This window comes from Anolis carolinensis, chromosome 1, assembly GCF_035594765.1.
Source record: "Anolis carolinensis isolate JA03-04 chromosome 1, rAnoCar3.1.pri, whole genome shotgun sequence".
In the NCBI taxonomy this organism is placed as follows: domain Eukaryota; kingdom Metazoa; phylum Chordata; class Lepidosauria; order Squamata; family Dactyloidae; genus Anolis; species Anolis carolinensis.
The window spans coordinates 315678370-315705580 of record NC_085841.1 but is presented as its reverse complement, the minus strand read 5'-3'; the positions used below and the strand labels follow the sequence as shown (position 1 = coordinate 315705580).

The 27211-nt window shown below is 38.0% G+C and overlaps 1 protein-coding gene across 1 annotated transcript; it reads right to left on the bottom strand.

Moving 5' to 3' along the window:
- Nucleotides 1-10750: 10750 nt before the first annotated feature.
- Nucleotides 10751-23919, bottom strand: emc7 (ER membrane protein complex subunit 7). Its single transcript, XM_003214500.4, has 5 exons — nucleotides 23589-23919; nucleotides 18014-18133; nucleotides 16397-16535; nucleotides 14471-14551; nucleotides 10751-11620 (listed from the first exon to the last, which is right to left on the bottom strand). The coding sequence occupies exons 1-5, from the start codon at nucleotides 23816-23818 to the stop codon at nucleotides 11468-11470; spliced, it is 723 nt and encodes a 240-aa protein (XP_003214548.1). The 5' UTR covers nucleotides 23819-23919; the 3' UTR covers nucleotides 10751-11467.
- Nucleotides 23920-27211: the final 3292 nt, after the last annotated feature.

Genomic DNA, 27211 nt, shown 5'->3' with positions numbered 1-27211 from the left:
CAACTCCTTTGATTGGAAACTTTGGGTTTTAGCTTTAAGTTTTAACACTATATGGAAAACCTGTGACTTAAAGAGATCTCTAACATTCTTAGTCACTGATAGTCAGTTGACAGATGGTAGTCAGGCGAGGTAGCCAGTCCCAGCCAGGCACGGACTCAGTTTCTGTGTTCCGGATCTCACAATCCACAAACTGCCCTAAATTGCTCGAGAACATGGTCAAGTTTGCTCACTTTTATTTTGCTTTATTAATGTCTTCATCGTCCAGTTGGGTAAGAGAAGATGCCAGGGATTAAATGACTTCAGTTGTTTTTCTCAGGGCTGATACAGCCCCCATATTATTGCCTGGCTACCATCTGTCAACTGACTATCAGTGACTAAGAATGTTAGGGATCTCTTTAAGTCACAGGTTCTCCATATGGCGTCAGTGAGTAAAAGACCTAACAACAAATAGTGTTCCACCTAATGGAAATTATATTAAAACATCAATTTATTTGGCATGTAAAAATGGGGGGATGCTAGTTCATTTTATGCCTTCTAATAAAATGAAAGCAAGGTTAAAATGCCATAACACGTGTGTGTGTGTGTGTGTGTGTATGAAAGAGAGTGGGGGGAGAGGGAGGAAGGGAGGGAGAGAGGGAGGCAGGCAAACAAATCAATGCCTAAACTCCTAAAAAGAAATTGCCTCAGGAACTGCAAGAGAAGCTGGCAGGATAAGATAACTGCTACAAATGTGCAGTTTTCATTGCAGCTCTTTTATGGATTATATTTTGGAAAGTAGGAACTCTTACCCAAAAGTGTAAGAATTTTGATAAATTGGACTACTGCTAAGTGAAAGGTGAGTTGACTTTTTACTAGGCACATTAGTTAGGAAAATAGGGAGGGTAACGTGCTTTATCTCAATTCTCTTACTTATGAGCAATTCTTAAAACTCTTCCTTTCTATCTAATTAAACAAATTGTCTCTCAAAATATTTCTATTTTGTTTGACATTGTTAGATTATACTAGTGGAGGCTGCAACAAAATGTTGTACTGTGGAGTATTCTGTTCAGGATGCTGTGATCCACTCCTGTCCCTGCACATGTACATACACCCCCCCCCCCCAACAGTTGACGTTTCATGGTCCTAGCACGTGCTTAGTGCTATTTGTGGAGAGAGGTTTGATCTTTATTCCTTCTGCATTATTTGTTTTTCTACAAAATGTAGACTTTCCTCAGGTTACTTAATACCTTCTTCTCATCCAAGGATGGTTTTGTTCGGGCTACATAATGACACCCAGTTATGCCCACTGGAAACGGAGGGTGTGAGGACAATACCTATATATGTGTGTGTGTGTTCAAAGATGACTAAAGACTTCCACCTTCCTAAATCTTTGGGAGCTGAGGCAGACTATCTGAATTAATATTGAAGCCAGAATTCACTCTTGCTTTAAAATGGGAATATGTTAGGGGTCAGAAGGATCAGTCCCCTGAGGAACACTTCCCCAAAGTGTTTATTTTACATGAGTCACTGTTCTGGGCATGTCTCCCAACTGGAAAGATGTGAACACAAAGATGTGATTCATGTAGTGATGTGGTACATAACCTCCTCCGGGATTAGATAATTCTGCTGCATCTTTGTATCAAGAGTAAGTGAATAATCCAATTGCACTTGATGTAGAGAAGTGGCAGGATTACCGCCCCACCCCAGCAGAAGTTGATTTGAACAAGATAAAGTCAGAAAAAGGAACAGAACTAGAGCCTAGTGTGCCTTTCTGCCTTTGGTTTAGCCATTTATTTCTCATAGCCCCTCAGCAGTTCTCACACTGTTACTTGTTTTTTACACTGGGCCTGATATATAATGTAGAAATTTGAGTTAGTAGTATAAGATTCTAGAGAAATTTCATTTTGCACAAGAATATAGTATCAGCCATGTCTAATCAGTGCATACAAATCTTGAACAAACCAAGTTTCAGGTGAGTTTTGCTGCTGCTACTGATAATAACACTTCAGCTACATGACCAGCACTAAAAACAACAGCAGAGGCAGAATGAAAAACTGCAGTAGCAGACAGGTTTTAAACGTTTTTACTAACCACTTTGATTGCTTTTCATTTTGCTTATGGTGCATTCTTCAATAAACAAAGTACAGCAGTTTTCAAAATGTACTCCTAACCAGTTTTCCTGTCTTGAAAGCATGCTCCTCTCTGTTCAGACATCATATTGCTATATAGAAAGGTTGGTATTCACCAAATGCAGTGGTACTAATGTACAGCATACATACCATGGTTATTTAGGATTGTATTTCATGGAGGGGGCGAACCAGTAATGGTTCTTATCGCATGGCAAACATTCTGCAGTAGTGGTTGCCAGTCTGCCATTTCCCAGCAATGAAGTCATCAGTAGATCCTGATTGTGCCATGGTCCCAGGACATACCTTGTGTGGTGAGGCCGGATGTTTCTGTGGCAGCATATATCACACTCCCTCAAAGATCCAGTAATAATATAATATTTTTAGAAATGGAGGGGAAGTACCACAGTGTGGTTTCACACAGCCATAGTGTGAAGTTATAAAAATATGATTTTTATTATAATGTGAAAGAATTAGATTTGAAATTTATTTTCAACTGCTATACTTTCCAGCAAAAGAAAATAAATTGAGGTGAAAGCAATAAGCTAATAGCCTCAAGAACAGTTTGTAAACTGTGAACATACTTTTTAAAAATTGAATCTAGATACATTTTATGTGTAATGGGTATTTCCAAAAGAGGCTTACTCATACCAACTTTTAATATGTCCCAAAATATTTACCCTACAGTGAAAAAGGATGTAACTGATAGCTAAAACAAATTCTAGGCTGTGAAAGTCATCATAAAAAGCCATAGCTAACAGATCAAAATCAATAGTTCCATTTCTCTCCAGTAAGAACATGGACAATGAAAAACAATGTAGTCCACTTCCAAATATGCTCAGTAGCAATGATTTTCTTCTCTTCCATCAATTGTTTAGAAACCTTTACTTGGGATTTCACTGGGAAATGACAAATCCAACAGCTTCTATAGCTAGACCTCCATTCCTTTCAAAGAGCCCTAGAGGGATAGTTATGTTTGTCTGCTCCAGCAAAAGCAACAAAGAGCTTTGTAGTACCAAAAATTAGTATAGTACGGCCCCCCGTATCCACAAGACTAGTATTAACAGTTTCATTTACCCATGCCTGACAAAGTATATCCTCTCTAGAAATTGCTTAGGTCCTACAATGTGATTACATGATATATTTCCATCAGAAGTTGTTTGTCCTATCCATGGTGTGTGAAACTGTTCCTGGTTGTCGATTAGTGCCATTGCTCATATATGCCAAAGTGCCAGTGACTCAGAGAGGATAGGGAGGAAAGGTAGTGGTGGTGCTGGTGCTGGGGGGACGGGATAGAAGAGTGGCTATAAGTGCCATCCCTTGTCTCCAGGCCGCCCAAGCCCGGGGAAAGCAGGATGGCCATGTAAACATTAATAGCCTATTCTGAATCAGAACCAGACCAAATGTTTATAGATGGCCAACGTTTGGAAAAGCATTCCCTGACCTTAGGTAACACAAGGCAAGACTGTGTTAAGTGGCCTTGCCCAGCATAAAAAACAAGTTGGCTTGGTGTGTCATGTAGATCCCACAAAGACAATTTATCCCCCCCCCCCCGACCACTCTCATTTGGCCTATGTAGATGGGTCCTGAGAAAAAATACCCATTACAAACAAATATTACCACTCTATTTCAATTTCAATGAATAGGACAGCATTACAAAATGGCAGGTTCAAGGACCAGCATTGAGTGTTGGACTAGGACTTTGGGCAACTAGAGACCAGATTCCTACTGGGTGACCTTGGGTAAGTCACACTCTCTTTGCCAAGGCAACGCCAAACCTTCTTGGAACAAATCTTGCTAACAAAATCCTATGAACCATAAATCAGAAATGATTTGAAGGTACACAACAAGAACATCTGCTTTTCTATAAAATGGTTGTTAAACCCTATCTGAAAACTAATTCTCAAATGGGCTATAGTAGCCCTTCTACATTTGCAGGGCTTAGGGGTGCAGGGTCCTTGAAAAAGTGGAAGAACAGAATATAAAAATAATTAAGGGAGCACTTCTCTAGGTGCTTTTAGGTCATCCAGCACAATTCTGTGGCCAATTTACAGCAGACGTTGATAATAAAATCACGAATGATCCACATACGGCTAGAGAAAACCTTGGGGGTTGGTTGCATGTAGAGCAGCAGTGAGTGTGGGGCAAAACCAGCACACTGAGAATAATCAAATGTGCAAATGCTTAACATGCAAATGTGGACGCTGTAGGGTACTATATATACCTTGTTTAACTGAACTGAGAATTCTTCATCCATTTCTCCCTGCTTCAGTTTCTTTGGTTAAATGCTAGATTGCAAGCTCGTTGGAAAGGGATCTGTCCTTTGTACTGAGGAAAGTACAAAATGGTACAATCAATCAATCAATCAGCACCCACGTCAGACTTTGATCCATGTTTCAGTGAATACAGAGGGTAATACAATAAAAAACTCTGGTTGAGACTGAGTGACGCCCATGCCTGCATACTTATACTATAGGATGCAGATAATTGATTTTCACCTGCAAACAACTTCTTCTATCTCAAAAGTGTTCTGGAGGGCCTGACTTTCAAGCAACTTCTGGGATAGTATAGGGCTGTTTGGTGATAAGAAAAGCTTAAGATTCCCCATACCTGCTAAGAACATAATGTAACATACTTTGAATCCTGCCTCCTCTCAGAGCAGAAATGATACCATTTCTAGACTCCAGTGCTCCACAGTACATAGTTGTATGTGCAATTAAATGAAAAATTATCTCCACATAAAGACAGCTACATTCAAATTATTACAGATAATTATTTGTAGGAATGAATGGAATCTAAGCAAGTCCTTAAAAAAAGGGAATCTTTAATTTGGCATGTTTGCAGAAAGCACAGTCAATCATACAGTATAACAACTTGGGTCCAAGTTATTTGAAGGACCTATCCTCTTTCCATGAGCCTACTAGAGCTCTATGATCTTAGGCCTGTACCTCTCACCACCTTCTCATGCTCATAACAAAGCAGAGGAGCTTCTTGGTGGCTGTCCCATTTTTCAAATATCCTCCCTAAGGTTCTCTTCGAGCATAGCAAATGAAAACATTCTTGCACCACCAATCTATTAGAAACTGAATGGGGTGGTCTCCTCAAGATACACTGCTCTGTTTTAAGGCTTACATAGTCTTTTAATTAATGTTTAATGTTTTTAATTATTGTTTTAACTTTATAAATGGTTTAACTGTTTTAAAATAAAATAAATGTATACTTTTATTGAAGTTTTGTATAGTTTTTAATTTCTATGGTATTGTTTTTAAATATGTTATTAGCCACCTTGAATCTCAATGTTGAAAGGAAGACGGGATATAAATGAATAAAATAATACAACCATACTAAATAATACAACTGTGGCCATTGTTTCTGCCCTGATGATATGAATTCTTTTTTAAGAGCACAATAGCCTAAATCATATTATTAGTCCTACTAGAGTAAAAGTGTTGATTCAACTGGATTTATCAGCTTCTTGAATTACCATTTACAATTGATTCAATGGGTCCACTCTAGTAGGGATCATTCCAATGAATTTCTGCTACTTAGAAAATATTTTTCTCTCTTGTAAGCATCACTATATGCACATTGATATGTGACATTTGGGAGCCTTCTGGGACCTTTACAACTAATTATTTTAGTGTATTAATCTAAGGGTACTACTAGACACTTTTTTGTTATATTAAAATAAACATTTTTGAAAATAATAATTCATGAAACAGAATCTGTCTCTACAGATCAGATACTGTAACACAACATGCTTTGCTTTCCAATGCTCCTGGCCTCTTTTTATGCTCCTGTTCTTCATCTATTTGATCACTATAAAGGGGCTCAATCTTTCTTCCGTTTTTAATCAGATATTAAGTAAATACTGGGTCACTCTGATGTTCTGGACAGAAAACAAACAACTGAAAATGCGCATGAGTTTGGGATCCTGTCTCCTTTCACCAGGAGTGCGGATAAAACTGAACTGGTCTAAGTCAACAAGATTTCATTTGAAAGGCATGGAATTGTAGCAGACAGGTTGCTTAATTATCTTTCTTGAGGCATGCCTACTTTTTACAAGTTGTTGTATGAAGAAATGGCGACCACATGTTTGTTCCTGCATAGTTATTTCCCATAAGCGGTGCTGAAGCAAAGACAGACAGGGTTGGAAAAGGCAGAACAACATGACAACTCAGTAAGGAGGCGAGGATGGCTCACACACACATTTTCTTTCACAGGTTTTCCATCCATAAGGTAATGCAATCACAGACCCAGTCCTGTTGACAAACTAACAGAACCAATGCAAAGAACAATGCAAACAAGTGTGGAAGAAGTGGTAAGGGAGAATAGGCAGTTTAAAATCTGAAATGTCAATAGTATGGTCAATTAATAAAGAGAAAGAATCAAATGTGAATAGAAATATCCAAATATTGAAGGAAAAAGAAACAGACAGAATAGAACAATTATACTATAGAGAGGAAAGGGTAAGGCAGAACAGAATGGCTTGGACAGAAAAAATTGGCCACAGATAAGAGCAATTTGTATATACCTCAATATTAAAGAAAATATTAATATGGTAAAAAGAGAAGACACTGCCTTTAAAAAATGAGAGAAAAGGTGGAAGGAAATAAGGCACAGGCCAGTAAAATACATGCAATGCTAATGGAGACTAATGGATGTACAATACGGGACTTGAAAAGTATGTGGGAAATAGCATTACAAATTACAGAACGAGATATGAGACAAGTGGTAGAGACAATAGGGACAATAAGGAATACAAAAGTAAGGAAAACGAGGAGGAAAATATTAGGTAAGTGGTATCGTACACCCTGTCAATTAGTGTACTATTATAAAAAGAGGTGCAGTCAGTGCTGGCATGGAAAGGGCAGTTTATGCACATAATTTGGGAATGTGAACAGGTACAATACTTCTAGCAGACTATACAAAATGTGTCAAATCAAATATTAGGAATCAATTGGGTTATAACAAAAGAAATTGCAGTCTTAGTACAAAGAGAGGGAATGGGAAATTACAAGGAAATAAAGGAAGCAATAATTGAGTGCACACAAGCGATGCACTTGGGATGAAAAGACAAATCAAAGTAGACAGTAAATAAATGGCATCAGTATATGGTGGATCAAATGGAAATCGAAATTATGGATGTAAAATTAGATGATTCAAAAGGTAATGAAAATAGAATACAAGAAGTTGAAGAAATATGGAACCAGGTCAAGAATCATATTATGAATAAGTCTAGAGATCAGGCCATAAGAAATAGGATACAAATGTTGTAAAGTATGTAAACCTAGAAGAATCATTTCAAAAAGGATTAATATGTAAAAGAAAACAATCCTCATGGTGGTGGTGAGAATTGTAAATGTTGTGTATGTGTATGTCCTAAAACAAAAAAATTAATTAAAAAACCTCAGTCTATCAGACTTACCAATACTAAGTATCCAAGAACGGAGGGAAGGGGGTGTTTCTTTGGACGTTTTGGTATACAACTCCCATCAAGCAGTATGACCAATGGTAAGGATTATGGGAGCTGTAGTCCAAAATATTCACAGGCTGCTAGGATTTCTACCCATGCTGTAAACAGGAAACTCCTGCAGTTGGTTCCCTCTGTTGAATCCCTTTTTAAGATTTAGTCAGGTGTCATGTTTTAAAATTAAAAATTGGCAACTAGGGACTGCTTGGTATGAACTTGGTAGCAAGGGAATTTCATTAAGTCAAAAAGACTTGTATCAATACAGACTAGGTAAAGCATTAGCAAGTACAGTAGAGTCTCACTTATCCAACACTCGCTTATCCAACGTTCTGGATTATCCAACACATTTTTGTAGTCAATGTTTTCAATACATTGTGATATTTTGGTGCTAAATTCATAAATACAGTAATTACTACATAGCATTACTGCGTATTGAACTACTTTTTCTGTCAAATTTGTTGTATAACATGATGTTTTGGTGCTTAATTTGTAAAATCATAACCTAATTTGATGTTTAATAGGCTTTTCCTTAATGCCTCATTATCCAACATATTCGCTTATCCAACATTCTGCTGGCCCGTTTATGTTGGATAAGTGAGAATCTACTGTATAACAATTTTCCATTGTTTTAATCTCATCTTGTTTTTGTCAGTCTTAGCCTTGATCAATGACATATTTATTTTGCATTGACCTTCTTCTGCTCTCCCATCTATTTGATCATGCTAAAGAGGCTCTTAATAGCTTTTTGAAATATCTTTGATTTCTGTTTCAGATATTAAACTTCTCCCTTGCTGCTCTTAATGTTTGAATATGAGTATTTTCCCATTTGTGTCTTATGAGAACATTCCAGTTGATGCATTTGTTCAATTAATTCTTTCCCATCTTGTTAAAGACTAGCACTAATTGCATTTCCCTAGAAGACATTTACAAATATCCCAGACATGAGTTTTGGGTAAAGTTAATCTGAAAGCAACTTTTAAAATCCCGTTATTAGTTTGACTAAATTGTTGAGTTTATAACAAAATCAACTGATTATTATCACTTTAAAATCCAGTAATGCATCTAATCTTTTTATGATAAAAATACTAGATTATTTGAAGGGGGCAGCTCTTAGCTCCAGGATAATATAAACAAATGACATCATTTCTCCCAGTCTCCAGCTCTGGCATAGTACTAAGGCAAGAATGTGATGGCAGGCAAGTACCACGGCTTGGAAACAAAGGATATTTGGTGGAATGAATTTCTGGGACCTTCAATACAATTGACCACATGTTATCAACAAGACATCGGCAGGGTATAGGAGGTATGCACAAAAACTGTCAAATACTTGCACATCATGCTGGGAAAGCAAGATCCAGGAGTGGTATTCTTTATGTATATGCTCATGTGTCAGTCTAGAAATTTTCGTCATAAAATCAAACAAAAACCTTAGACCAACCTATCCATGGGTCAACGTAAGTACTGTACTTTAACTCTCATCAAGAAAGGAACCACGCTTTTCCTTAACGCCTCCTTATTATCCAACATATTCATTTATCCAACATTCTGCCGGCCCGTTTATGTTGGATAAGTGAGACTCTACTGTAGTAAAAAATATTTAAGATTTGCAACTTTGTAACATCATTTTTGTAACTTCACGCACAACATTTAAGTTACAAAATATAGCAGTTTACTAGTCAAATATATTTTAATCTTAAGATGCCTCTGACACCTACCACATATCACACAGACAATTAATTGTCCCTTCCTCTAATTGCTTTCTTTGATGAATGCAGTAAAAGATGTCTGAAGTAATTTTTCCTCTACTAAGTCGGGAATCTTAGAGAGAACTTATTCCTTCTAGACTAAAATACAGTAAAAACCCTTAGAAACAGAAAAATCTACCCCTCTTTGGGTGATAAGTTCACATCCTTTGTAATATTTATTTAATGATATATGCATTGCTGAAACAATTTAAACAAACCAATGCACCATTTCACTTGTTGCCAGTTATAGGGGCTGCACTGTATCTGAAGATCAGTACCTCTATCTAGAGTATGTAACTAGGAGCTAAGGGAAAACCTCTCCTCCAAAACTAATTGGCAGCCCTATGGTAAATTTCCCTATTCTGGCTATTGGAACAGTGGAAGAAGCATGCCATCATGCTTCTTCCATGATGACATTATTCTTCCAACCCCAAATGACAGAAGCCTCATTAATTTCTTGAAAAAGGAAATTGGATTAAAGTAAGAGCTGATTTTCTATAATACTTCTGTGATCCCTCCAATATGGGGTACACTCAGCAAGACAGTATCTGTAAGAGTTGTTTTGCCATCCATTGTAGCTGAAGAAGCATTGAAGGTGGGAGACACCAGCATCTTTACCAACAACAAAAATGGTGTATGCTCACCTAAGGCCTAAGGAAAAGGTGCCTATACAGATGTTGCTGGCGGCAACTTCATCATGTCCATCAATTGTAAGGTGCCATAGTTAAATGGGAGTAATTGTTAAATATTTATCTATGGGAGAGATGCCTACTGCTGGCCTACACTGAGTTAATTCAAGAAGCGGTACCAGCTAAAATATATCTATTGAATTTATGGGATGTAGAACAAACAATCTACTCTAGTTGACACTTGTGATTGGATTGTGCTTCATATCTGCCTGTCTATGAAAGCTGACATTATAAACTGGAGGCTTTTAAGTCATGGATGACAATGTTTATTTGTGCATTGCACACACATTACCAGCTCTAGCAGAGCAAGGAGGATTGTGTTAGACAGCAAAGGATCTGAAAACCAAGCTGAATGAGATATGGTTGAAGGATCTGAATAGCTTAAAAACCAAAGATTTCATGGTGATGCTCTCACCATCTTCTAATATTCAACGTGCTTTCACACAAACATATTTTCTACTACTCTGAAGTGTAAATCTAAATACATGGAAGCAAATTACAAGAAGATATTCTGCCCAGGCATTAAGAAGGTATTTCTTATGTTAAGATTTGTTCAACAGTGAAAAGTTCTATCTCAGGAGACAATTATTTAGACCAAGGATACTTTTAGCTATTTTGCCCTGTGGATCAGCAGGAGGCTGAAACTTTTGGGTCCCTTCTGAATCTACAGTTGTATGATTTTTATAAAGTGGTAAAGTGGTATCAAATATATTTCAACCACAAGGCTGGACTAAAAGGTAAGGAATAATAGAGTTTTATTTACAAAGCTTTTGTTGAAAGACTTATGCTAGAGGGCAGCCAAGAGATTTTACAGTTTGAAGGAATCCAGAAGTAAGTCTATACAGAAATAGAGGGGTTCACTGAGATATGGCTTTCTCCAGTAGTAAAAAAGAAATCCTCACTATTCCAAATAAGATGCCATGGGAATTTAAGAACTAGAATGAACAAGCTGACAGCTTAAACATATGCAGAAATGCAAATCCTATCCTATTATTGTAATAAAACCAAAGATCTTGCTAACAAATTCTATAAGCAATCCTAAGTGATGTATATTAAGAAAATTCGTGAAAATATAGTCTATGCAAGTAAAGAACAATACATAGTTATTAAAGATCATTTTCTATTTTTAAAATCAAATACTTTACAGTGATTTTTAAAAAGAATCATCAATATATTGCACATAATTTAATTTTTTTAATGTCATTCTCTACAAAGGAGTTAGCTCTTCATTTGTTTTGACCTTACAGAGATACAGAACTGAAGCAATGTCCCTTCATGCATGTGTTTAAAGAACAAGATTTAAATAGGTTAAAAAGCTACACCACACACAACAGTTGTATCATATCCAATTTCATACTGGATTAAGGTTACAGTAGTGGCTTTTTGTTCTTCCACAGAACGTACAGATACCACGTAACAGAGCTGTGCAAATTGTGGTTCCAGGAGAAGAAACAACTACCTCCTTTTTCCTGCACCACTTTTCCCTGCTTTACTGCTACCACCACTAGACTTGCTAGAAGATTTCGAAGAGAAAAGTCTTGTCATGAACTCTGACACATCAGGCAGCTCATGGTTAGAGTTTAACATATTCATCGACTGTTCCATTTCCTAGACACATAGAAAAAGAAAGAGAAGAAAGCATACGTGAAAAACATTTTCAAATCCTAATGAACTGACAGGCCATTTTGCAGCTGCTCTATATTATACACCCCCACTACACTACAGACTCCTTTATACAGCCAGAGCTTAGACTATAACTCCACAAGAAATTTGTTGCAATATGTATAAATATAAAAAGAAAGATCTAAAAGCAAGTTAAGCATAGAAACTCTGTTTAAAGTAGCTTTACAGGTTTGCTACACCAAGTTAACATGTATTGTTAAATTTTCTTTCCATTTTAAATCCAATATTGTAGTCTATTTAACTGAATGTAAACATAAGTTGTGAAAACTCTTATTTTAAATACAGTGGAATTGTATTTTGACAAAAGTTTGAGATTAATTTTGCAAAATAAACTGTTTATTCTTAACAGTAGCAGCAAATATCATAAAGCCGGTTCTGTATGACAGTGATAGGTAAACTATGTCCCTCTCACCAAATGTTCTTACAGAACTGGTGGAAAAATCTCTATCATCCCCTAACACAGATGATAGGAGCTAGAATCCAACAAAATCTCATTGACATATTTGCAACTTATGTCACAATGTAGTAGTTTCTTTAATTTTTTCTATTGTTTAAAATATTTTAAAATTATATCCAATCTTGCCTATACAATTTATTTTCAAATACTGCATATGGCTCAAGAAAGCAACCTATGTGTTGGTTCAGCAAATAAAGGCTGCTCAATTCAGTCAACCTATAGTCAGCTGATTTTCTACCTTTTAGGCCTTATTAAACATTTGCAATGCAATCATATGCACGCATATTCAGATTTAATATCTCCTTTTGTCGACTGAGTTTTTTTCATAGGCAAATGTACAAAAGACATATCAAGATCCAGACTATACTACTGATAGATATAACTTGAAAATAGCCTGATACCTGTAAAGAACTACTGAAGACAGTGATAACTCAGAAAAAAGGGAAATAACTCAACTCCCAAAAGCAGCAGCCAGAGACAGACAGAAAACATTTCTTAACAGAGAAGATTTAGTAAACACCTTGAATCTCCATTTTGTTCTAGCCTTCCGCTATTCAGCATAATGCATGGTGAAAGGACAATAAATTAGGATAATTCAGTAAGTATCATATTCAAAGCTTGTAGTTATCATGGATTTGTCAGAGCAGAAAGTACCCAAGATATGTGTTCTTATTCAAATCACAACAGAAGATAGAAGTCAATATAAAATGGCAGAAATTGTCAAACACATACAAAGTATAGAAAGAAATTGTTAACATCTTTCTTTGATGAGCGAAGATTAGTTACAATATTTAAATGAAACACTGGTGACTCAATTATACTTTGTTATAATGATCACAACATGGTGCTCACAACCAAAGAAACCGTGCATGCTCACTATTCAGTCCGAACACACTTTCATTATTTATGCCAAGTTGGTATTTTTAGGAGCCAGTGTGGTGGTTTGAGCACTGACCTATGGAGTTTGAACCCACTCAGCCATGAAAATCCCTTGGGCATGTTGCACTCTCTTGGCCTCAGAGGAGAGTAAAGGCAAATCTCTTTAGAATAAATCTTGCTAAGAAAACCCTGTGGTAGGTTTTCCTTAGGGCAGTGGTTCTCAACCTGTGGGTCCCCAGATGTTTTAGCCTTTAACTCCCAGAAATCCTAACAGTTGGTAAACTGGCTGCGATTTCTGGGAATTGTAGCCCAAAACACCTGGGGACCCACAGGTTGAGAACCACTGCCTTAGGATCACAATCAGAACTGACTTGAAGGCACACAACAACAGCAACAGTTGGTCTTTTGGATTATTATCTCCCACAGGAATCCTGCTGACCTCCAGTATCACCAACAATTAATCTTTAGGCACCTCCTATACGTGCCGATGGACAGGAGTGGGCACTACTGATATCCAAATAAATGTGAAGTTAAATGTGTTTCAAGAGTGCTGTTGCTCCCACCAGTTGGCCTGCTAGACACAGTTCCCTGTCACTTTTCAAAAGGCATAAAGGGATAAGCTGAGGAATCCCCATATGACTACTATATGGATGCAACCAGGAGCAAATTATAGTTCGCTTTGTGGATAGACAACTCCACTGAGGTATTAACACAGTTAAACATAGCTAAGGATAGAGAATACTGTCCACCTCCTCACACATTTTTCTCTTCAGGTGAACAAAACTGAAATGGAGAGTCTCTAGTCCAAATGCAGTCTCTCCAGAGAGTCAAATTCTTTGATCATTCAGGGTTCTGGAAAGGATTTCAAGCTATTGCTCTCCATATGAAGAGAATAGCAATGAAATGAAGTAACATTAGCCTTTTCCCATGTCCATGTTATCCCTTTTTGTACTCCTGATGTGTTGAAAGAAAGAGGTTGGGCCAACATGCTCTCATGTGTAACAGTTTCATTCAGCCTTTTTTACACTTGGCCTGATTTAACTGCACCATGCTCCTTTCAAATACAACTTGTCTGTTCTTTCAAACTTGCCACTTTAACCTTAGCTGAATATAAAACACTGAATAAATTAGCATTTATACTGCACACATAATTTATTCTATTTACAGTATCTTAGAACCTAAATTTCCAAAGCATGTTTAGGATTATTACACATTACTGAAGTCTTATCTTTCTAGCTTGCAGCTGTATCTCAGCCTTAGAAGCCAAGGAAACATCAGTACTCTGTGTGTGTGTGTGTGTGTGTGTGTGTGTGTGTGTGTGTGTGTGAGAGAGAGAGAGAGAGAGAGAGAGAGAGAGAGAGAGAGAAAGAGAGAAGAGGGGGAGAGAGGTGTTATTGAGATACAATTTTTAATTATACTGTACTATTTAGCTTACTCACCCGCCTCATATCAGGATCACTTGTATTGACAACTTTAGGTAGCAGTACAAAGATCAATAATGGAAGGATCATCATCATGACCTAAAACAGTAGAAATTCAAGAAGACAAAGTTACCCTGTCTTTTAGTAGACTGATCAGGACACAATTGTGCAGCCTAAATTAATGTGCAGAAAAAAGTACACTCTTTTCAAAGCTACTGCAGTAGTCAACATCAATTCAATATATTATGACTAATTGGTATAAATCTGGAACTTTTCATTGATCATTTCATTGTTTAGTGATACTATAATGAACTAAGGCTATATACTCCTCAGTAACAAACAAGGGTGCTTAAAGGGATAGGTAGGTACAAAACCTTGAAGCATCCCAAAGCTCAGAAATGTAAACACCAAACGAGATCATCAGACTGGATTTCAACTACAGTCAATGTATTTCTCAAATTACTACTCAGATTATGGAACATATAAAAGCAAAACTTGCAATTCCATACCAGAATAATATGCCCAGATCTGAGTGCAATGTACTCAATAAGGACACTAACAATCTGTAGTGTATTTAGAGCAGTGTTTCTCAAACTCGGATCCACCAGGCATTTTGGACTTTAGCTCCCAGAAATCCCAGACAGCTTACCAGCTGTTAGAAATTGTGAGAGCTGAAGTCCAAAACATCTGGAGGAGCAAAGTTTGAGAAACTGATCTAGATGATAACAAGGGTCAGGGATATGGAGACCAAACTGAATGGTTGAAAAAGTTTAGTGTATTTAGCCTGAAAAGAAAGTAATAAGGACAGATGGGATAGCTGTCTTCAAGAATTGGAATGAACAAACATAATTTTTGAGAAGAATATTTTAGAGAAATAATAATTTAAAAACTATTCCCAGGGATAAATGTTGTTTTGATACTGAAACAGGATGCTTCTGGTAGCATGGGCTCCACTTTGCTCAAGGTACAGTAGTTAAATAGAGAGGAGATAGCTGTATATCAACAAAGCTGGAGATAATGGTTAAAATGAATGTTGTACATGGAATAGTACTTTAAATTTGCTGACTTCAATGGCCTCTCTATGATTCTATGAACTGTATATTGATTTCATCTAGGCCCCATTTTACACAGGATGTGCAATTCCGTAATCATTCAAATATAACCAGAGATAGAACTAGGAGTGTGTTTAAAAACCTTTCTTGTGAATGCCCTAAAAGTTATGTAACCTAATTAATATTTATCTGAAATGCCTCAAAATATTAGACAATTATCTGTCTTCAATACAACAAAGATTGATGAGCAAGTGAAGAAAGGATCCTGTAGTGTTAAAGACGTATTAATAATGAAAGTACCTATCTGCAAGTTAGTGTAGTTTACTAGTTTAATATGTAAGGTGAGAAATAACAAGAGTAACCATGGTTTTTCAGGCAACCATGAAGTCCCAAATCTGTCTGAAGCATCAGACTTAAGTTTCATGTTCAACTTCTATATATTAGTTCCAAGGATCCCAACTTCGCATACTCTTCCTCATGTTCTCCATGCCAAACTTCCTTCCTCCCAGCATCAACTGTAAATGGTACTCTTTCTGCTGTTAAAGCTTGCAATTCCAACCACCTTTACCATGGAACTAATCTTAGTAGGCTTTACTTCTGAGAACATATACATAGGATTGTATTGTCGGTTTATACAGTTTTATAACTACTCTGGTTTCTCCCAGCTGACCGTAGCATAAGAAATCTCAGTTAAGCTGATGCAACCATCTCTCCGGGGATGTTTTTACACTGCACATAGCTACCTGAAAACAAGTGTTGCTTAAACATTCATTATCTCCCTCAAGAAATGACATAATTAGCACACACACCTTTCAATAGCTTTTGTTATTATAAACAGTTCTCTTGAAATGCAATTTAAAAATGTAATCCACATGCTTCCTCCCATACATACCATGGGGTTCATTAAGAAGTCTGTCCATCCCCAAGACTCTCTCTTTATGAAATAAGAAGGTGGTCCTGATGATTTCATTTGAAGAGGATATGGCAGTTTGACTACTTCTGATGTTTTGATGTAATTTACAAATCTTGCTCTGAAGAAAAATTCAAAAATATTTTATACGATTTCTTCACTAAAGCCATGTATACCACCACCACCACCCCCCGCCCACCCACATCTATAGTTAAACTGAAATCATAAGAACAGTTAAACTGCTTAATAATCCTGTGCACTTTTACTAAGCGGTACGTCTCACTTCATACTCACAGGGCATTCTATTTAGGATTACATCCTGAACGTACTTGTATCATGAGGACCTAAGAACCCTAATTGTGTGGTGGAATGCATGCATAATTGCCAGCTCACTGCTGTGATTTTTGTAGTAGATGTGCACATAAACCCAGCTGTACTAGATTATTTGGTACAATGTTATGGTTTTGAAAGAGGACAAAGAATGGTTTGCTTTGCCTGTAACAATATAACTTCAAAAGCAACAGTAACACAAACCCCTTTTTTGCAGTATACTGAACCAGTGATTTGAAAAACATATCAAATGATACTGCTTACTGCAGATGTGACAAATGAGCACTAGTTTAACACTTACATATTCAAGATTACACAATCAAAAAGCCCTTATGTGACAAGGTCTTTTTGTGCATATTTCAATCACTATGCAAATATTCTCTGCCATAAGAATATAAGACATAGGATGAAAAACATTCTATGATCCATTAGAATTACATTGTAATTTAGATGAATTCAGGCAGATGGCTTTTAAATTATTTAAACAAAGATTTTTAAATGAATGAAGACTTCTCTTTACAATACTTCTATAAAAGTCTGACAAAACGGATGGCAAAATAACTTTATACATATTTACTGGAGGGACTTCTAACCAAATGTCATATGGTATCATTTTTAATAAAATGTTTCATTAAAATTCCCTCAGTAGTTGGCAGAAGTTTTTTTTTCAAATTTATCAATCCAATATATATAACAATCTATCCTCCTCTTCATTACTCTCTGAAGAGAAAGAGGGTTAACTTCACAGGAAAAGTTATTACAGGACATCTTAGTAGCTGTAAAATAGTAGGGATCATTCAAGAAATATTCTCAAAGGGAAAACAAGTTTGCATTAATTCATACAGATAAAACATGCATCTTCTCGTCAAAACTGCTTTCTAAAAATTTCCTGAACCAAACCTTCTTTTAAAAAATAGAATCTAATCAATTTTAATCTAGTGTGCAAGTATTACAGGCAGGGTATAGAGAGAAGTCCAGAGAAATAAAGATCATTGAGTAGGACTAATCCAATAGCCAAAATTCATGAACAGTTAGTTTAAAAGCTATATTATGTTAAGCTCCTTATAATAAGGTTAAGTATTGCATATTATAATTTTCTGCATAATTATGTTTTCCTTGAAGTGGGAGGCAAACTGTAAGGGACATGTAGCATCCAATGGTGAACGATAAATGTGCAAGGACTTGCTGAACAATTGTTCCTGTATTCTTGGTACTGTATCGTACAGGCCATATCCATATGATTTAACATTTAATTTAGAAAAATCTCACCTCATTTTCCCTTTTGAAGTGATATCCACTCGTACTGGTTCAAATTTATATGCTGGCGATATAACCTCAACCACATAAGACCCAGAAGGAATATCATGAACCACAAAGCTTCCATCTGTCCTGATAAAGTAAGAACAAATTCAGTCTTAATGTCACCACAGAAGACGGTTTTAGATACTGTAACATAGCAAAGCTCTACTGGATCACACTAAATGGCTCTCTAATCCAGGTCAATAATATTAGAATTTTGGCAATAGTTTACTTGATAACATTTCTGTTTGTTTTTTTTTTTGGTTTTTTTAAAAAAGCACAATGAAACAGGAGAGGGAGAATATTTGAATTGCAAAGAATTGAAGCTGAAACCAAGGAGTTTGTGTGTGTGCATTACATCTTTTGTCTCCCACAGAAATCTCTGTAGTTTGACAAATTATCACAACATAAGATTCTGAGACTGGTTGCCTTTAATGTAACAGATGCTATCAATTCACTGCTGGACACCAGCAAAAACTTGCACTCCAAAACAACACTAGCTATTACAGGAATAAAACAGATTCAGGTTCTGTGATTAATAAAGGTAAAGGTTTTTCCCTGACATTCAGTCCAGTCGTGACCGACTCTGGGGGTTGGTGCTCATCTCCATTTCTAAGCTGAAGAGCCGGCGTTGTCTGTAGACACCTCCAAGGTCATGTGGCCGGCATGATTGCATGGAGCGCCATTACCTTCCTGCTGGAGCGGTACCTATTGATCTACTCACATTTGCATGTTTTCGAACTGCTAGGTTGGTAGGAGCTGGGGCTAACAGCAGACGCTCATTCCATTCCCGGGATTTGAACCTGGCACCTTTTGGTCCGCAAGTTCAGCAGCTCAGCGCTTTAACACACTCTGCCACCACATATATCTTCTATATCATATCATATCTATCTATCTGCATCCAACCATCTTTGATCCAATTCTAATTCTTTTGTCACCAAGGAAAATATTAGAAGTTAGAATATACTGTAACGTGGTTATAATGTGTACTTCAACTTTCTCACACATTTCAGACTACAGAAAACAATAAATAAACCCCACATTTTGATGCAGCTGTAATATGTGTACACTATACATACATAGCTCCAAAGATAAACAATGTTTGAGGCACTCTGTACATTTATCCAATGTCATGAGCCATAGTGCAGAAATATAGAAAATACCAACAATGGAGAGACAAACTGAAAACTGAACTAATCAATAAGTTATGAGAGGCAAGACATGGGAGAGTTTGAAAAATGGCACACCCTTGAGAACAGTTGTTTGGAATCTACGCAACAAATGAATAACATTGGCAATGTTATGAATTCTAACTAGGGCTGGATCTACACTGCCCTATATCCCAGAATCTGACCCCAGATTATCTGCTTGAACTGTACTATATTAGATAACCAGATAAACTAGGATCAGATTCTGGGATATAGAACAATGTAGATCTAGCATAGGGCAACCAACACGAATTGCATTTTTCTTCTGGCTGGTTATTATTCTAGAGTATTTTACACTATATGATTATAGTACTATGATTCCACTATAATTGTGATGACATCTTATGGGAGCAAGAGTATTGTAGTTCTATTGCTGTTGTGTGTCTTGACTTTTGACTTATGGTAATCCTATCATAATATTTTTCTAAGGTCAAGAGTGTGTGAGTTCTCCAAGGTCAGTCATTGAGTTTCCATGGTCAAATGGGGATTTGAATCGTGGCCATAGTCCAATGATCACACAATACACTAATTTGCACTTTAGAGAAACAACATTTAGAATTCTTAGCCAGAGAACTCTAGAGCCATGGAACACTAATCCTCATGATTCCATAGGATGCTGCTGTACTGGTTAAAAGAAATGTGTAGATGCACACATAGGGAGAAGACATAGTTAAATGGAATCACAGTTCTATTAACTGTGTACTGTGCAAGAACTTCTGTTGAAGGCTCAAAAACTAGCTCTCTACAGACTATTTTTAAAATGCTGCAAGTGTAAACGAAAGAATTGTCACCTTCACTGTATTTTACCTTCTTTTCTCTCTGTCTGTCTGTCTCTCTGTCTATCTATCACAATGACACTATTTGCCATCCAATACCAGGTACTTCTTGAAGTGTTGATATTGACCATGTCAACATAAGCGTGGCACTCCCTGGTAAGTTTCCAGGAAATAAATTTTGGTAGTGCAACAAAGATTTAAAAATGCTCCTGAGGGCAGCAACAATAGCATTTGACAGTTTGAGCATTTACACTATAGAAAGAATGCAGTTTTATACGATTTTAATGGCATGTTCCAATGTCAAGGAATTATGGGTGTTGTAATGTGGTGCAGTATCAACACTCTTTGGCAGAGAAGGCTAAAGACCTTGTAAAACTGCAACTATGATTCCACAGCACTGAGCCATGGCCGTTAAAATATTGTCAAACTGCATTAATTCTACAGTGTAAAATAGATGTACCCTACGTCTACCTATCCTGACCCCTCTGTGATGTAACTAATACTAATTTCTTCACCCCTCTCTTTTCCTCAGTCCTTTCACAGCTCTTCCGCAGAATCTAGTTCAGATTAGTACCCTAAATAACTTTCGATCTTTCAATGGGGTTCCTCTAAAACCTTTAGTTTGTGCCAGTGGTTTCCAGCTTTGGTTTCCAAAGTGTCTGGAATTTCAACACCTAAAAGGCCCATCTTTTTTGGTCAATAGTCAAGAATTCTGGGAGTTGAAGTCCAAAACACCTAGAGGACCAAAGATTGCAAACCACTGCTCTAATCCATTGGTAACTTCCCAGCCTTAATTAGGAATTTCTAACCATGGCCCACACACTTTGTATCAAGAAAAACTGTGGATAAGGTGCACAAAATTGGTGCTAATCCTAAAACATAGGATATAAAATGGCAAATTAATTAGTCTTGGGTCAGTTTTTCTTCCCTTTTTCCACAAGGGCCCATCTATACTACAAAATCAATGTAGTTTGATACCATTTTAACTGTCATGGCTTAGTGCTATGGAATCATGGGATTTACAAGACCTTCAGCCTGCTCTCCCAAAGAGTGCTGGTGCCTCACCAAACCACAAATCCCAGGATTCCACAGCATTGAGCCATGACAGTAAAAGTGGTGTCAAATTGCAATATTTCTACAGTGCAGATGTACCCCTACAGAGAGGAGATTTGGTTCATTATATCAAACCCTATTATGACTGCACTCTGAAGTATTACTGACTCTTTGTTGCTTAGTGTTGCTGCACTTCCAACATTTATCTTCTCGAAACTCATCAGACCAAGTCTTTCAGAAAACAAAACATGTAACCTTAGCATTTCTCTAAAGAAAGAAAGGTTAGTTTAGCAACAGGGTGAAAGTGTGTTATGTGAGTGTAATGAGAAATGACTAAAATCTTGGAAACCATACATTACTATCTTTAAAAATCTATATATTAAAAATATAAATGAAAGGTTTTCATGAGGTATTCTGTGTTCCTTTTCATTTTGTTATTACAATGTATGTGTCTGCATCTCCTAAAAGGGGTAGATTTAACCCAGGCATGGGCCAAAGTTTGCCCATGCCAGGTTTAACATCCACTTTGCGAGTAAAACTAAATTTTGTGTCACAAAATGATGCATTGTCTAAAAGTGTGTCACCAATATGAAATGTTTAGAAAATTCTGTAGAATGAATGCAGTTTAACACAGCACCATGTCTCAGTGCTGTGACATCTTACTCTCCAAATGTCAGCCCAGGTAGATGCAACAGTCAGGAGTGCTTGCTATCAGTTTCGGCTGATACGCCAGTTGCGCCTTTTCCTAGATTTGGAGGACCTGAAGATGGTAGTGCACGCACTGATAACCTCAAGGTTGGACTTCTGTAATGCGCTTTACATTGGGCTACCCTTGTAACTAGCTAAAATACAGCAGCCAGATTGATTACAGGAACATCTAGGAGTGAACATATGACACCTATCGTAAGGTTGACCCATTGGCTGCCAATTAGCTTCCGGGCAAAGTATAAAGTGTTGGGTTTGGCCTCTAAAGCCCATGGTTTGAGTCCAGGTTACCTGAAGGATCACCTTTCCCCATACGATCCTCCCCACACACTTAAGTCCTCTGGGAGATGGCTACTCCAGCCTGCCAGAATTCGACTGGCAACAACCACCCAGAGGACTTTTTCATCGGCCACTCCACAACTGTGGAACGACCTGCCGGAAGAACTCCGACAGCTAAATGAGCTGTCAGAATTTTAAAACCATGTAAAGACCTATCTCTTCGGGAGGCCTACCCAAACAGTCTTTAAACATGAATTTTAAGTGTCCTCTGTTTTCTGAGTGCTGATTGTTTCCTCTCTGGATTTCCTCTGTTTTCTGAGCATTCAGAAAACAGAGGAATTCTAGACAGTAAACAATCAGGGCCAGCTAACACCTCCCAACAAAATATTTTCTCAGGCAGGAAGCATCTAGGCTTTGACGCTGCAAGGCCATTCAATGCTAATCAAGGTGGTGAATTGCAACATTCATACTTGCCCTAAGCAGACAAGCACTCTTTCTCCCACCCTGGACATTCCACAGATATATAAAACCCACTTGCCTAACTTCCAACAGACCTCTGAGGATGCCTGCCATAGATGTGGGTGAAACACCAGGAGAGAATGCTTCTGGAACATGGCCATACAGCCCCGAAACTCACAGCAATGCACTATCCTTTGTTTGAGCTCTGTTTTGTGTGTTTTAGTATGTATTTTGTAGAGATACATTTTGGTGTGTAACTTTTATGGAGGTATGTTTTAGTGTGAGTATTTGTAGTGTTTTTGCTGTGCTTCTGAATTTGAATTTGTTGTCAAAGGCCTTCATGGTCAGAATCACTGGGTTGTTGTAAGTTTTCCGGGCTGTATGGCCATGTTCCAGAGACATTATCTCCTGATGTTTTGACCATATCTATGGCAGGCATCCTCAGAGGTTGTGTGTTATATTGGAAACTAAGCAAGGGAGGTTTATATATCTGTGGAAGTTCCAGGGTGGGAGAAAAAAACTCTTTGTCTGTTGGAGGCCAATGTGAATGTTGTAATTAATGTATCTGAATTGTTTTGTAACCCATCCCGAGCCGTGAGGAGAGACGTGCAGAAATAAAACTATTATTGAGTTGCTGTGAGTCTTTTGGGCTGTATGGTCATGTTCAAGAAGCTTTCTCTCCTGATGTTTCGCCCACATCTGTGGCAGGCATCCTCAGAGGTTGTGAGGATGTCTGCCACAGATGTGGGCAAAACGTCAGGAGAGAAAGCTCCTGGAATATGGCCATACAGCCCGAAAGACTCACAACAACCCTATTATTATCATTATCATCATCATCATCTTAGGAGTTGTTTTACAAGTCCTCTAGCCTCCTCTGCCAAAGAGTGCTGGCGCCTCTCCAAACTACAACTAACTCCCACGACTCTACAGCATTGAGCCATGGCAGTGAAAGTGGTGCGGAATCGCATCAATTGTACGCGGCCTTAGGGAAGGTAAGGCCGTCAAACGTCTCTGAAGGAAGGGAAGATGTAGGCAGGGAGGCCAGTCCCTTCCCAGAGCACTCACTTGAGGAAGCCGACGTGCTCCTCACCGTCCACGAGCACCCGGGCCCCCGCCACCCAGTCCTGGGGCTTCACCCCGGGCACCACCGCCCGGCCCTCGATCTTGAACCGCTCGCCGGCGACGGGAGGTTCCCCGCTGCCTCCGCCGGTCGCCTCCGAAGCCCAGCAGCCGGAGACGGCGAGGCAAGCCAGGAACAGCAGCGCCTTCGCCTCAACGCCGGGCCCGGCCGCCATTACAGCCGCTGCGTGAGGTGCCGGCCGAGAAGCTGAGCGGAAGGAAGGCAAGCAGGCCCAACAGCACTGACGCGCATGCGCACTGTGTTGCTCCCGTGTCACGTGATCAGCGTACGCGATACACTTAGGCTTTCGCGTCTCCCACTTCCGGGTGCTCGTTGACGCCCTTTTAAACGTTCTTCTCAGGGCGGAAGTAAGCGGTGACAGTGCAACAGAGTTGGGCAAATCAGGAGGCTCTCTCCCTCCTCAAGTACTAGTTCTCTCTCCAGAAGAGATGTAGGCAAACCTGACCCCGCCCCCCCCCCCCCGGTGGTTTGGACTTCAACTCCCAGCATTCCTAACAGCCTCAGGAAAGGGCCTGAGGCTGTTAGGAATGTTGGGAGTTGAAGTCCAAAACACCTGGATGGCCCAAGTTTGCCCATGCTTGTTCTAAATAGTTTAAAAATACAGTTTCTATATTAGCTCATATGAGACTTGGGACCCTGAATATAACTTTCCGATCTTCTAAAGGGGTTTGTCTAATGCAGTGGTTCTCAACTTGTGGGTCCCCAGGTGTTTTGGCCTGCAACTCCCAGAATTCCCAGCTAGTTGACCAGCTGTTAGGATTTGTGCGAGTTGAAGGTCAAAACATCTGGGGACCCACAGGTTGAGAACTACTTGTCTAATGAAATCTTTAGTTTGTGTGTCTAAAGCAGTGATTCTCAACCTTATTTATTTATTTATTTATTTTATATACTGCTCTTCTCCTGCAGGGGGACCCAGTGCAGTCTTACACAATGGCAGAATAAATGCCACATATAATACAATATGTAGACCAGGGGTCCCTAAACTAAGGCCCGGGGGCCAGATGCGGCCCTCCAAGGTCATTTACCTGGCCCCCGTCCTCAGTTTTATAATATAATATTTTTGTATTAGTTTTAATAATATAATATATTGTATATACATATAATATTGATAATAATATTATGTCATACAATATAATACTAATAGTAATACCATATAATAATATTAATTATATGTTATATATTATATAACATATAATAGTATAGTGGTATTGTTCAATATAGAGTTATATAATGCTAATATTGTGCTATGCTAATAATATAATATATTGTATGTACATACAGCTGCTCTGAGTCCCCTTCAGGGTGAGAAGGGTGGGATATAAATGAAGTAAATAAATGAAGTAAATAAATGATTAATTTTAGACTTAGGCTCCGCCAAAGTTTGAAATGACTTGAAGTCACACAACAACAATCCTAATTAACTTGACTATTTCATTGGCCAGTAGCAGGCCCACACTTTCCATTGAAATCCTGATAGGTTTATGTTGGTTAAAATTGTTTTCATTTTTAAATATTGTATTGTTCTTTCGTTGTTGATGTTGTTTTTGTTTCACTACAAATAAGACATGTGCAGTATGCATAGGAATTTGTATTTTTTTTTCAAATGATAATTTGGCCCCACAACAGTCTGAAGGATTGTGGACCGGCCCTCTGCTTCAAAAGTTTGAGGACCCCTGCTCTAGTGTATTTCCAACTGAAGGACTGGAATAAAGTGCAACAGAAATACTGTACTGTTAATCAGTTGCATAATCCACATTATCTGCTTTGACTTGGATTATATGAGTCTACACTGCCATATAATCCAGTTCAATGCAGATACTCTGGATCAGGGGTCCCCAAACTAAGGCCCGGGGGCCACATGCGGCCCATTGAAGCCATTTATCCGGCCCCCAGCCCCTCCCTCCCCCAGTGCGTGCCTTCCAGAGTTTTTCTTGTTTATAATCGTATTTGAGTTAGTATTTAATTAATAATTAATTATCAAGGGGGGTGCTTTGCTAGTGCTTTTGGTGCAAAAAGGCAGAAAGGGGCTGGACTAAATGGCGCAAGAGGTCTCTTCCAATCCTCTTTATTAATATTATTATTATTATTATTATTATTGACACAAAGACACAGTTTATATGCAAACAAGCAAACAAGATATATATGCTGGATTTTGTATCATAAAATCACAAGTTCCCAAGCGTTTAGGGCTGTGTGATGTATTATTATTATTATTATTATTATTATTATTATTATTATTATTATTATTAACAACATTGAGGCTGGGTGGCCATCTGTCAGGGGTGCTTTGCTTGTGCTTTTGGTGCACAAAGGTAGAAGGGGGTTGGACTAAATGGCCCAAGGGGTCTCTTCTAACCTTCTTTATTATTTTTATTATGATTATGATTGTTATTAACATTGAGGCTGTATTTGTTCCCGTTTGGGTTTTTTAAACTTCAAAATAAGAGATGTGAGGTGTGCATAGGAATTTGTTTATAGTTTGTTTGTTTTTTTCAACTATAGTCCGGCCCTCCAACGATCTGAGTGACCGTGAACTGGCCCCCTCTTTAAAAAGTTTGGGGACCCCTGATGTAGACAATACCAAACATAAAACACAAATAAAAGCCAATATCCAAATCAAATTAAACCAATTAAAACCATATGACATTTACAAGAGGGGAAGTTTCGAGCCAAAGTCAGAGCCAGTCTGTGTTCGACTAAATAATAATTCACAGAATTCATCAGGTCATATCAACTCATATCTTAGGATGGGCCAAATGCTTGGTCCCACAGCCAGGACTTCAGCTGCTTCCTAAAGACCTTCCATTTCCAAGTGTCTGGGAATTCAACAGCTAGAAGACCCAGCCATTTTGGCCAATAGTAAAGAAGTCCGGGAGCTGAAGTCCAAAACACCTAGCGGATACTCTCATAGGGAAATTCAGAAGGGGCAGTAAATGAGTTCAATTCGCAGGGCACATCAATAAAGTGGGGATTTTGTGTAACCCCAAACCCCGATTTTTAAAATAAAAATTATACAGTAGAGTCTCGCTTATCCAATATAAATGAGCCAGCAGAACGTTGGATAAGCAAAAAATGTTGAATAATAAGGAGAGATAAAGGAAAAGCCTATTAAACGCCAAATTACATTATGATTTTACAAATTAAGCACCAAAACATGTTTTACAACGAAAAAGCAGTTCAATACATGGTAACGTTATGTAGTAATTACTGCATTTATGAATTTAGCACCGAAACTTTGCAATGTATTAAAAACATTGACTACAAAAACAGTGACTACTAAAAAAAATTGACTACAAATACTGTAAAGATAGAATTGCTGTCTAGAGAAACAGCTTAAAAACATGGCTTTTTAAGCCAGCCTTTGATCTTACATAGGTTTTTAAGGATTAGTCCGAAGACTTACTGTGGGCATCATGTTGGCACTGGGCTATGTCAATTGAAACAACTTGTTTTTATCCACAGCTATGACCACATTTTATTAATGTTTTACATGTTTAATGTTTTACATCGTAATTATGTGTGTGTGTGGTTGTAATTCTATGGTTTT